The 12,697-nt window shown below is 36.8% G+C and overlaps 1 protein-coding gene across 1 annotated transcript in view; it reads right to left on the reverse strand.

Moving 5' to 3' along the window:
• LOC107569070 (probable palmitoyltransferase ZDHHC21) overlaps positions 1-12,697 on the reverse strand; it is a 56,524-nt gene that overhangs the window by 15,906 nt on the left and 27,921 nt on the right. The window contains exons 7-8 of the mRNA XM_016255069.1: positions 10,003-10,119; positions 2,726-2,769 (exon numbers count right to left, since the gene is read on the reverse strand). Of these exons, the coding sequence (XP_016110555.1) occupies positions 2,726-2,769; positions 10,003-10,119 (161 nt within the window). The remainder of the gene's footprint in view (positions 1-2,725; positions 2,770-10,002; positions 10,120-12,697) is intronic.

Raw genomic sequence — 12,697 nt, forward strand, 5'->3', positions numbered from 1 at the left:
TTTTCCTTTAATTTTCTCCAAAACTATACAGTAAACATATTTGAAAATGAATACAGTAATAGTCAGGGTGACTGTGTAAGTGAACAGGAATCAATTGAAAGAACAAGCAAACCTATAAAAGGAAAGATTTTTAAGAGTGTTTGAAAATGGGTAATGGTGCATCTACTAGAATGCACTTTTGTTTTTTGGAGTGAATTTGCCACTAATTTTCTCCAAAACCACACCGTAAAAATATTTGAAAATTAATACAGTATTAGTCAGGGTCATTGTGAACAGGAATCAATTGAAAGAACGAGCAAATCTATGAAGGAAATATTTTTTATAAGTGTTTGAATATGGGACATGATGTAAAAGTGCAAGGATGCACTCAGATGCTTGGGGTGAATGTGTCTTTAATTTTCTCCAAAACTATACAGTAAAAAGACTTGAAAATTAATACAGTAAGTCAGGGTCACTGTGAATAGGAATCAATTGAACTAATGATCAAACCTATAAAGTTAAGATTTTTATGAGGGTTTGAAAATGGGACATGATGTAAAAGTGCTTATGCATTTAGAAGCTTGGGGTGAATTTGGCTTTAAATTTTCTCCAAGACCATACAGTACAACATTTGAAAACTAATACAGTAATAGTCAGGGTCACTGTGAACAGGAATCAATTGAAAGAATGAGCAAACCTATAAAGGAAATATTTTTATGAGTGTTTGAAAATGGGACATGATGTAAAGGTGATAATGCACTCATGCTTGGGGTGAATTTTCCCTTAATTTTCTCCAAAACTATACAATAAAATGACTTGAATATTTATACAGTAATAGTCAGGGTGACTGTGAACTTGAATCAATTGGAAGAATGAGCAAACCTAAGGAAAGCATTTTATGAGCAAGTGTTGTTTTATGAAAATGTGTGAGAATGCACATTGAGTTTTGGAGTGATTGCCACACAAACACACACACATATACATATATATATATATATCAACATTGAAAAATGTATATTAATAAATGTACAATACAAATGTTAATGTACAAAAAAATAATGTATTCACAAACATTAATTCAATGTTCAAGTCATTAAAAAAAATCCTGAAATTGTATTATTTATGTCAAGATATAAAATAGCAATAAATAAATATTCTGATGTTGCTTTATGGTCTTTGTAGGGGTAAATTGCGTTTTATGCAGACATATTTGGGTCACCGTGAACAGCAATCTATTGAAAATATCAGCAAAAGTATAAAGGAAACGCCGCTATGACAGCTTCTTTAAATCCATTTTGACCGCTCCCAGCACCCATACAGTAAGTGCGCGATTAGACGCGCATCCAAAAAAAAGTGCGGCTGGCTTGACCGTGTATATTCAAGAAGCGGCTGGTTTGACCGCAGTGAAAAAACACATACAAAAATTTCGGACTCAGTGGGCAGAGACCTTTACTTTAAAAAACAAAAACTTATATTTAACGAATGAAAAAATGCTCCAAACGTTTTTCTAAATTAACTTAATAATAATTAAAAAAAAAACTAAATAATAATTTTGGCAATTACATACAAAACTGAACTATTTTAATAGCTGAAAAAGTAGTATAAGCTGTTTTGGGAGAAGGGGGGAAAAAAAAGACGGGCTTGGGTCGGGCTCAGGCCGGTAATTCTGATAAGCTGTCGGACAAGGGCCGGGGCCTGAGCGTCTCGGGCCAGGGCTTAGCCTTATACTTAGGCTAGGGCCTAAACATGAGGTCCGTGCAGGGCTCTACTGCCTTTGTCTTGTCCTCACTCAATTTAAAGACTGCGCAGTCTTAGTCACTTTTGCCTTCTCTTCCAGATTAACTGAATCACGCCGTTCATGACGTTCACTCATGGGCGATTCATATTCAAGCGCGAATGAGAACCGTTTTGCGGGGGATGCCAGGTGTTCGGGGAAAAAATAGAAAAGAATATTCGAATGTCAAAATTGAAAATCAAATGCCAACCCACCGAACGAATATTCGAATAATCTGATCCAGCCCTATAAAAGTTCAAGTGTTTTTTTGAACCAGGTGTTTGACATTTATAGTACCATTCAAAAGTTTAGAGTCGGCAAGATTTTTGAAAGCCTCACCCAAGGTGGCATTTATTTGATAAAAAATTTATTAAAAGTAATAATATTATGAAATATTACAATTAAAAATGACTGTTTTCGATTTTAATATAATTTAAAATGTAATATATTCCTGTGATGGCAAAGCTAAATTTAAATTCTTCTGCAATCATTTTAATATGATGATAGGTCAAGAATCACTTCAACAGTTTTAAAAAAACAGTTGTGCTGCTTACTACTTTTGTGGAAACTACAATTTTTTTTATTCTTTGATGAATAAGGTACAAAAGAACAGCATATATTTAAAATGTCTTTAATGTCACTTTTGATCAACTGAATGTGTCTTCATTGAATACAAGTATTTTTTAATAATGAAATTAAATTAAATAAAAAATAATATTAGAAAATAAATAATAATAATAACAACAACATCTTACAGACACCGAACTTTTGAACAGTAGTGTATATACAAAACCAGTGATAGACAGGATAGATAGATAAACAAACATTTGTTTGATTGGACTTTTGAGTATTTAAGCTGTGACAACTAGCCCCAGTCTCCATATCTACATGTCTCCATGTAATGATTGCATAGATGGCATTATATTATTATTATTAAATGGCTGAAATTATGCTGTAAGTTTCAATACTTACATGTCTTCCAGTAAGTGTGACATCTTCTCTATAGTAGTTGTGTCCTGTTGTTGAAAAAAAAAGATATTGCTTTGTAATCACCCCTGAACTATGAACATGTAATTTCATATAAATTTAAGAGACAATACAGTGACAACTCATGAAATGATTTATGACAGCAAGCCAGTGGATTCAAGGGAGTGAGTTGGATCTTTCTCACGCTGTGAGTGAAAACTGCTATACAGTTTACATTGAGACAAAAGAGAGACAGTGAAGCCGACAGCAGCAACACTCCCTTGGTGCCCTCCTCACCTTGCCAAGTTGGCACAGGGGCAAAAGTACATCTGGATGCTAAAGTTCCCCCTGCTTGCCAGGTGAAGAGACGCAGCAAAGAAACAAAAAAAAAAGAATATATAAATAAGGTGGGATTAACAGAGGCGAGACTGTTTGTGTGAAAAATGGTGGACGTATGACTGACAGTGGCTTTCTAGAACAATATGTGCTTTGTGTGTGATACACAAGATGAATACATAAAAGAAGACTCTATTCCTGAAGCCATAATACATTATGTATGGAGTCAGACTTGAACTGTTGAAGTCAATGACTGAAGTCAGATTCACACTGTGAACCACTAGAGGACACACTCTTGGCCTGGAGCAGCCAGTGTCATGCCAATTCGACCTGGCTGCAGTTCAGGCTGAGCTGATCTGGGCTCAGAGAGCATGCGTGAGAAAAGATCTTGGCAGGGATCAATGGTAAAGTCTGCTTCCTTGCTTGCTATGACTGGCATGAGGCTACGCACTAACCACCCAGTCAGACGCTAAATCTTCTAAGACATCACAACACGGGATAGCATGGTCAAGGTGTAGCTTGTGTGTTAAAGCATTGTGACTTTCGTGGCCTTTGGATAAGGAGATGGCTTAAAGACAGGACAGGACAGCAGATTAGACAGCTTAACATGTAGTAATAAAGTACTTAAGAATAACTGGCAAACTTTTAGTTTGTAGTTAATTCAGTTTATAAATTGTAATCTCTACATTGTTAATACATTAACAGGCCAGTTGAAATAGGATAGTTCCTAATTCATTGTCACTTTAATTTACAAATTGTTATTTTTTAATTAGCTTATATGTAAAGAGGAAATAATGTTTTTATCCTTTGCTTTTTACTGAATGTATGGTAATGCTAACTGATGCATTTATATATATTCTCATGAGACTTTGTATGCATTTTTTGTAACATACATTTACTTACATTTGCAGAGACACATACAGTGGGGCAAAAAAGTATTTAGTCAGCCACCAATTGTGCAAGTTCTCCCACTTAAAAAGATGAGAGAGTCCTGTAATTTTCATCATAGGTATACCTCAACTATGAGAGACAACATGAGATAAAAAAAAAATCCAGAAAATCATATTGTAGGATTTTTAAAGAATTAATTGGTAAATTCCTCGGTAAAATAAGTATTTGGTCACCTACAAGCAAGATTTCTGGCTCTCACAGACCTGTAACTTCTTCTTTAAGAGGCTCCTCTGTCCTCCACTCGTTACCTGTAGTAATGGCATCTGTTTGAACTCGTTATCAGTATAAAAGACACCTGTCCACAACCTCAAACAGTCACACTCCAAACTCCACCATGGCCAAGACCAAAGAGCTGTCAAAGGACACCAGAAACAAAATTGTAGACCTGCACCAGGCTGGGAAGACTGAATCTGCAATAGGTAAGCAGCTTGGTGTGAAAAAATCAACTGTGGGAGCAATTATTAAAAAATGGAACTAAGAACACCATACCTACTGTGAAGCATGGGGGTGGAAATATCATGCTTTGGGGCTGTTTTTCTGCAAAGGGACCAGGACGACTGATCCGTGTAAACGAAAGAATGAATGGGGCCGTGTATCGTGAGATTTCGAGTGAAAACCTCCTTCCATCAGCAAGGGCATTGAAGATGAAACGTGGCTGGGTCTTTCAGCATGACAATGATCCCAAACACGGGCAACGAAGGAGTGGCTTCGTAAGAAGCATTTCAAGGTCCTGGAGTGGCCTAGCCAGTCTCCAGATCTCAACCCCATAGAAAATCTTTGGAGGGAGTTGAAAATCCGTGTTGCCCAGCGACAGCCCCAAAACATTACTGCTCTAGAGGAGATCTGCATGGAGGAATGGGCCAAAATACCAGCAACAGTGTGTGAAAACATTGTGAAGACTTACAGAAAACGTTTGACCTCTGTCATTGCCAACAAAGGGTATATAACAAAGTATTGAGATGAAATTTTGTTATTGACCAAATACTTATTTTCCACCATAATTTGCAAATAAATTCTTTAAAAATCCTACAATGTGATTTTCTGGATTTTTTTTTCTCATTTTGTCTCTCATAGTTGAGGTATACCTATGATGAAAATTACAGGCCTCTCTCATCTTTTTAAGTGGGAGAACTTGCACAATTGGTGGCTGACTAAATACTTTTTTTCCCCACTGTATTTACATAATTGTCAATGCACATTTTCATTTTTAACATGTACTGAAAAGTTTAAGGCATATGGTCATTCATAAAAACAAAGTTATTACTTGTAAAGAAACATTTATGTGTAAAGTGACTTGATAAACATATGCTTAATTAATGTGTTTCTAACCATTTTAGAAACACTTATCGTTAATGCCATTAATGTCTAATAAAGGTAGGTTATTGCCTTTAATTTAGTATTTTCTGTGACCTAATGTAAGTGACAACTATTTACTCCTGGTAACCATTAACAACTCCTTTACTACTGCATGAATTGTACATCAGTTAGTTATGGTTAACGAGTTGTTAACAAAACATTTAAGTCTTTACATACGAGCTAATTAAGCAATAATAATTGGTTAACTACTGTGACAATGAATGAAGAACTCACTAGTTGTACATAAAATTAACGTATTAACAATGAATAGACAATAGTTTATAAACTATGAATTAACTATAAACTAATAGTTTGCAAATGACTGTGCTTTGTATACTTATTATGAAGTGTTAATAAGTCGGTTACATCAAAACATCATTTATCAAAGCGCATACATAAAGCCCATCAAAACTGAAACACAGAAACTCAACCATTCTTGCTTGATGGGTGAGCGCAAACCTAATTGGTTCTTGCGTGTCAAGCAATCATGTTTGAACTTTCGTTTACCATTTTCGATGGGCTTTATTTATGACCTCTGATCAATGTTTATGTAAATAAAAACAAACTAAAATTAAATTAAACCTGTAATGTAAATAAATATAAAGCAATCACATATTTTCAGAACACCTGGATTAAATTGCCAGAATCATATGGATTATGTTTACTATGTTTTTATAAACTTTTTGAAGTGTCAAAGTTTTGGTTGTTTGAACTTTCAATGGAGGGACAGAAATCTCTCAGATCCCATTAAAATATCCTCACATTGTGTTCTAAGGTGAATGTAAATCTTATAGGTTTTCATTTGTGTGTGAACCAACCCTTTAAAGGCAATGCATGTAGCTCCACAAAAAGGCGAATTTACTACGTATTACTTGGCAAACTAAATAAACTGTATTATAGGTAGATTATTCTCTGAATGTTGTACTATGTGTGATGGAACAACCACCTCCTTTAAAAATGGTGGACATGAAGTCATGAAAGCCAGAACAACGCTCAATTTTATGCAAATGTGAGTAGGTAGGGATGGGTACCGAGAACCGGTATTTTTTTGGACCGGTACGTAATTGGGTCAGTCCCGGAGTACCGATAAGCTTCAGGACAAATGATACTGTCATCGATACTTGCGTTGTTTTATCTCCATATAACTTCAATGTTAAATGGTTAGTTCACCCCAAAATGAAAATTCTGTCATTAATTACTTTACACAATTAATTTACACAATTTTGTGATGCTACGAGAATACTTTTTGTGCACAAAGAAAACAAAAATAATTACTTTATTCAACAATTCTTCTCCCCAGAGTTACCGTCTTCCTTCATTTTAGAGTGTCACAACGCATATGCACGTTTTCCCCTAAGCGTAAACAACGCTGATTACGCAGATTACGTTCATGTGCGCACTTTCCCCCCAAACGTAAACAACGCTGATTACGTCGATTACGCACTTCGGGAACTCTCCAAAATGGCGGAAGACGTAACTCGGGGGGAGAAGAATTAAGAAACATTTATGTGTAAAGTGACTTGATAAACATATGCTTAATTAATGTGTTTCTAACCATTTTAGAAACACTTATCGTTAATGCCATTAATGTCTAATAAAGGTAGGTTATTGCCTTTAATTTAGTATTTTCTGTGACCTAATGTAAGTGACAACTATTTACTCCTGGTAACCATTAACAACTCCTTTACTACTGCATGAATTGTACATCAGTTAGTTATGGTTAACGAGTTGTTAACAAAACATTTAAGTCTTTACATACGAGCTAATTAAGCAATAATAATTGGTTAACTACTGTGACAATGAATGAAGAACTCACTAGTTGTACATAAAATTAACGTATTAACAATGAATAGACAATAGTTTATAAACTATGAATTAACTATAAACTAATAGTTTGCAAATGACTGTGCTTTGTATACTTATTATGAAGTGTTAATAAGTCGGTTACATCAAAACATCATTTATCAAAGCGCATACATAAAGCCCATCAAAACTGAAACACAGAAACTCAACCATTCTTGCTTGATGGGTGAGCGCAAACCTAATTGGTTCTTGCGTGTCAAGCAATCATGTTTGAACTTTCGTTTACCATTTTCGATGGGCTTTATTTATGACCTCTGATCAATGTTTATGTAAATAAAAACAAACTAAAATTAAATTAAACCTGTAATGTAAATAAATATAAAGCAATCACATATTTTCAGAACACCTGGATTAAATTGCCAGAATCATATGGATTATGTTTACTATGTTTTTATAAACTTTTTGAAGTGTCAAAGTTTTGGTTGTTTGAACTTTCAATGGAGGGACAGAAATCTCTCAGATCCCATTAAAATATCCTCACATTGTGTTCTAAGGTGAATGTAAATCTTATAGGTTTTCATTTGTGTGTGAACCAACCCTTTAAAGGCAATGCATGTAGCTCCACAAAAAGGCGAATTTACTACGTATTACTTGGCAAACTAAATAAACTGTATTATAGGTAGATTATTCTCTGAATGTTGTACTATGTGTGATGGAACAACCACCTCCTTTAAAAATGGTGGACATGAAGTCATGAAAGCCAGAACAACGCTCAATTTTATGCAAATGTGAGTAGGTAGGGATGGGTACCGAGAACCGGTATTTTTTTGGACCGGTACGTAATTGGGTCAGTCCCGGAGTACCGATAAGCTTCAGGACAAATGATACTGTCATCGATACTTGCGTTGTTTTATCTCCATATAACTTCAATGTTAAATGGTTAGTTCACCCCAAAATGAAAATTCTGTCATTAATTACTTTACACAATTAATTTACACAATTTTGTGATGCTACGAGAATACTTTTTGTGCACAAAGAAAACAAAAATAATTACTTTATTCAACAATTCTTCTCCCCAGAGTTACCGTCTTCCTTCATTTTAGAGTGTCACAACGCATATGCACGTTTTCCCCTAAGCGTAAACAACGCTGATTACGCAGATTACGTTCATGTGCGCACTTTCCCCCCAAACGTAAACAACGCTGATTACGTCGATTACGCACTTCGGGAACTCTCCAAAATGGCGGAAGACGTAACTCGGGGGGAGAAGAATTGTTGAATAAATTATGTTGTTTTTGTTTTCTTTCCGCACAAAAAGTATTCTCGTAGATTCGCAAAATTGAAGTTGCACCACTGATGTCACATGGACTGTTTTACCGATGTCCTTACTATGTTTCTGGACCTGGGAACATTACAGTTGTGTTGCTGTCTATGGAGGGTCAGAGAGCGCTCCGATTTCATCAAAAATATCTTAATTTGTGTTCCGAAGATGAACGAAGGTCTTACGAGTTTGGAACGACATGAGGGTGAGTAATTAATGACAGAATTTTCATTTTTGGGTGAACTATCCCTTTAACAACGAATTAGAAGCTGATGCTTGTCATTTTCCTTCACTTGAATGATGTGGCCGACGTTTGCTCGACGTGCGCGTGATATCCATGCACATGTGTGCGATCAGTCATCGCGGCAAGAGTGAAAGGTTTGAAAGTGTGGGCTTACGTTACAAAACTAGGCTACAAGAGTATCAGATGCAATATAAGCAGTAGTGTAATAGTGAACGAAGGAGGCAACAATATATATTGAAACATTTACTAACAAAATCAACATCTACCTCAAGCAATGCGCTGTATTGTGTCATGCGGCTCCAGCTCCAACTGAAACTCGAGAGACACATTCACATCAAATGTTGATTCGTTAGAGTAACACTCAAGAGACTTATTCGTAGGGTTGGGCGATTTTCCAGAATAATTCGAATTTATTGTTTTGCCACGAATTTATTTTTTAGAAATCGAGGAATCGCGATTTTGAATAGAAATATTACCAAATGTTACAATTAGACACTTTGACAATATGCCGGTGATGATAACAGTAAACGAATGAAACAAATGATCCAACCGCATGTCGGCGCACGTGATTAAATCCTCATGTGTGACAATCCTACAATGTGATTTTCTGGATTTTTTTTCTCATTTTGTCTCTCATAGTTGAGGTATACCTATGATGAAAATTACAGGCCTCTCTCATCTTTTTAAGTGGGAGAACTTGCACAATTGGTGGCTGACTAAATACTTTTTTGCCCCACTGTATCAGTGGTGTTCCTGCTCCCAGAGTGCCACCTTCCTGCAGAGATTCACTCCAACCTGCTGCAGAAACCAAACTGCTAGTAATTCTGAAGACCTTGATTACCTGGCATAGATGTGTTTAATCAGGATTGGAGATAGACTCTGCAGGAAAGTGGATCTCCAAGAGCAGAACTGGACAGCCGCGTTATAAATGGTTAAAAAGTTATAAGAAAGAAAAGCCAATTGCAATTCAGTGTGTGGGTAAATACCAAAATGATGTAATCTCTGCTGGTGAGCTTTTGAATAATAAAGATTTTATCAATGCATCAAATCTTTTTTTTTTTTTTTTTTACAAAAGATAGAAAACCTAAGACTAAAATTATCTACAAAAAGCATTAAAGAAGTCTTTAAGTTAAGTAATTTGACTAGAGTAGAAAATCCACACAAGAAGATGAATCTCACCATAACAAGTACAAGTAATTTCTATGACCAAGTCAGTTAAACCTACTAAGATGACAAACTCATTTGCTCGGTTAAAGAAAAAGCAAAACTTACTGCGAGGATGCCTTTGACTTGCGTGTAGAACAGGCTGCTTATTCCACCAAACATGATCAGCCCCATGAAACAGGACCCACGTAGAAGAGCCAACTCATGATGTACTACAAAGTCAGCCTAAAAAAGACAAACATGTTGCATATGTACTATAAATGCTCATGAACAAATGAGACTATTTCCAAGTCATATTGTTATGCTACACATGCACAAAGAGGATTTTCGCACTGCAGGTGTTTAAAGGAAGTGATGTGACATATTTTGCTTGTTTCCTTTTACTGAAGGTTTTTCTGTGTCTATTACACAAAACACATAGAAACACACACAAATCCACAAAATCCACAATATTTTGCTTCTTGTGGGAAAGCTTTTCCAGGAGATAACGTCACTATCTCTCCCATACAGCCATTTCTGTGCCCATACAACATCCCTCGCTTCTCAGCTGCGTCTGTTTACTCACACACAATGCTCCACAGAATAAACAAAAACAGGAAATTGAGCGTTATGGGCTTTTATTTGCAGGCGGTCTGCCATTGCCATGGTGGCTCAGCTGTTCAGCTGCATTCAAGTTGGAATGATGCTCCTTTGAATTTAAATGCTCTGACAGAAAATACACCACTATATTCCTAATTCTTGAGACATGCGACAAAACAAGTCCACAACTTCACCTGCCATTACTTTTTTAAATAGCCACTCTAAAATTTCCATTATGAAAATTATCAGCGATGATCACTAAATGTTCCTAACAAAAACAACCCTCTACATTGCGAGTAAATCACTCGCATATGCGACTAAATCTTCACTCTGGGCGACTAAATGATGTCTAATATTGGCCAATTGCTCATAAATTCTCAGACTTTACTCGCCAGTGTGTGAGTTGGAGGCTAAGTATAATTTTAGCTCAGATATATTTTCACTCGCCGAACACTCTCTGACTGAGCGCATCAGTTTCACTCTCCATCAAGCGATCTGTACTGTTTTTCAGTTAACCTGAATGGATGTGCAACGATACCTGTATTTAACGTACCGTAAACTCTAGTGTGAAGGCGCACGCCTTGCCGTCGCTTTGTTTCACACACACGCAGCGAGAAAGAGAGAATTGACGCGCTACCTATGCGCGCTACATGTAAACGATATTCTTTGTTGTATTTTCCTGTCAAAATAACTGCGTTCCTTTGGAATTCTTCCGCTTTTAAGAACTACCGCTTTCTCCGGTAGTGGGCGGAACTAATGCGCAAACGGCAATATCATTGGCTGGCGCTCACCTATTATCGTCCCTGTTTTGATTTCAGCAAATCAGTTCGAGCGAACGCACACAACCCGATTAATATTCATGAATCCAGTAGCTCATTAATCCTTGGTGCGTTTTATATTGTTCTTATTAGTAGAATTCGTATCATTATTATCTAATCAGTATTTTTGTTAGTTTTTCCCCAATATTTTATTTTGTTTACAGAAACACTGAATGACCAAAAAAGCACCACCACCAGTCCGAAGTTCAGTTAAAATGACTAATATGCATTCATACATGGTTATCAAGTTTTAATTCTAATAACTAAAGTTCTATCATTAAATAATATTGATTATCATATTATAATGCTTGACTGACTGAGTGTACTTTCAGATATTTATAAAACTGTGCCATTTTACAAACAAACATACATATACATATATATGTGTATATATCTATATATATATATATATATGTGTGTGTGTGTGTGTGTGTGTCTATATATGTATGTGTATGTATATGTATATGTGAGATGGCGCCCGACAGTGATGGCTGCCTCCGTGGCGTGCTCCGCAGTTGTTTTTATGTTTTTGTTAGTTTGTCCTGTCTTTAGTTATATCCCTGCAATCAGTTTCACCAGAGACGAATTGCTGGACATTCGGCAGTACATACCACCCGATATTTCACCGGTTTTCGATTATTCTGATGTTTTGCTGGACATTGTAGTCGGGGGAGCAGCGGCGCTGTTCAGATGCTTCAGGACGCGCAGACGGGGAAAGCAGGTCGGCGCGCTCGTGAAGCTCAGGCAGCGCGGATTCAGGACGCCGTTGCCTAGCATCTATCTGGTGAACCTCCGCTCTCTACCCAACAAAACGGACAAACTCTTTCTGCTCTCTCGGACAAATAAGGATTTTTCAAACTCTGCTGCTCTGTGTTTCACGGAAACCTGGCTGTAAGACGCCATTCCGGACAGCGCGTTGAGTCTCCCGGGCTTTCAGCTGTTCAGAGCGGATCGCGATGCAGAATCAACGGGGAAATCACGCAGCGGCGGGACATGCTTTTACATCAATGAGAGGTGGTGTACAGATGTAACCGTGTTAAAGAAGATGTGCTGTTCAGATCTAGAAGGGCTCTTCATTAACTTTAAGCCTTTCTACTCGCCGCGGGAGTTTTGCTCCTTCATTCTTGTCAGTATTTACATTCCTCCGCAAGCGCACGTGAGCTCCGCTTTACAGAAACTCGCTGATCAGATCACAGAGACAGAACAACAACACCCGGACTCTGTTTTAATCAATTCTCTGGGACTTTAATAAAGCCAATCTCTCCTGTGAACTGCGAAAATACAGACAGCACATCACATGTCCCACCAGAGACAGTAATATATTGGATCACTGTTATACCACAATAAAGAATGCATATCACTCTGTTCCACAGGCAGCTTTGGGGCTCTCTGATCACTGTTTGGTT

This window comes from Sinocyclocheilus grahami, unplaced genomic scaffold (assembly GCF_001515645.1).
Source record: "Sinocyclocheilus grahami isolate Dianchi unplaced genomic scaffold, SAMN03320097.WGS_v1.1 scaffold1308.1, whole genome shotgun sequence".
Classification (NCBI taxonomy): Eukaryota; Metazoa; Chordata; class Actinopteri; order Cypriniformes; family Cyprinidae; genus Sinocyclocheilus; species Sinocyclocheilus grahami.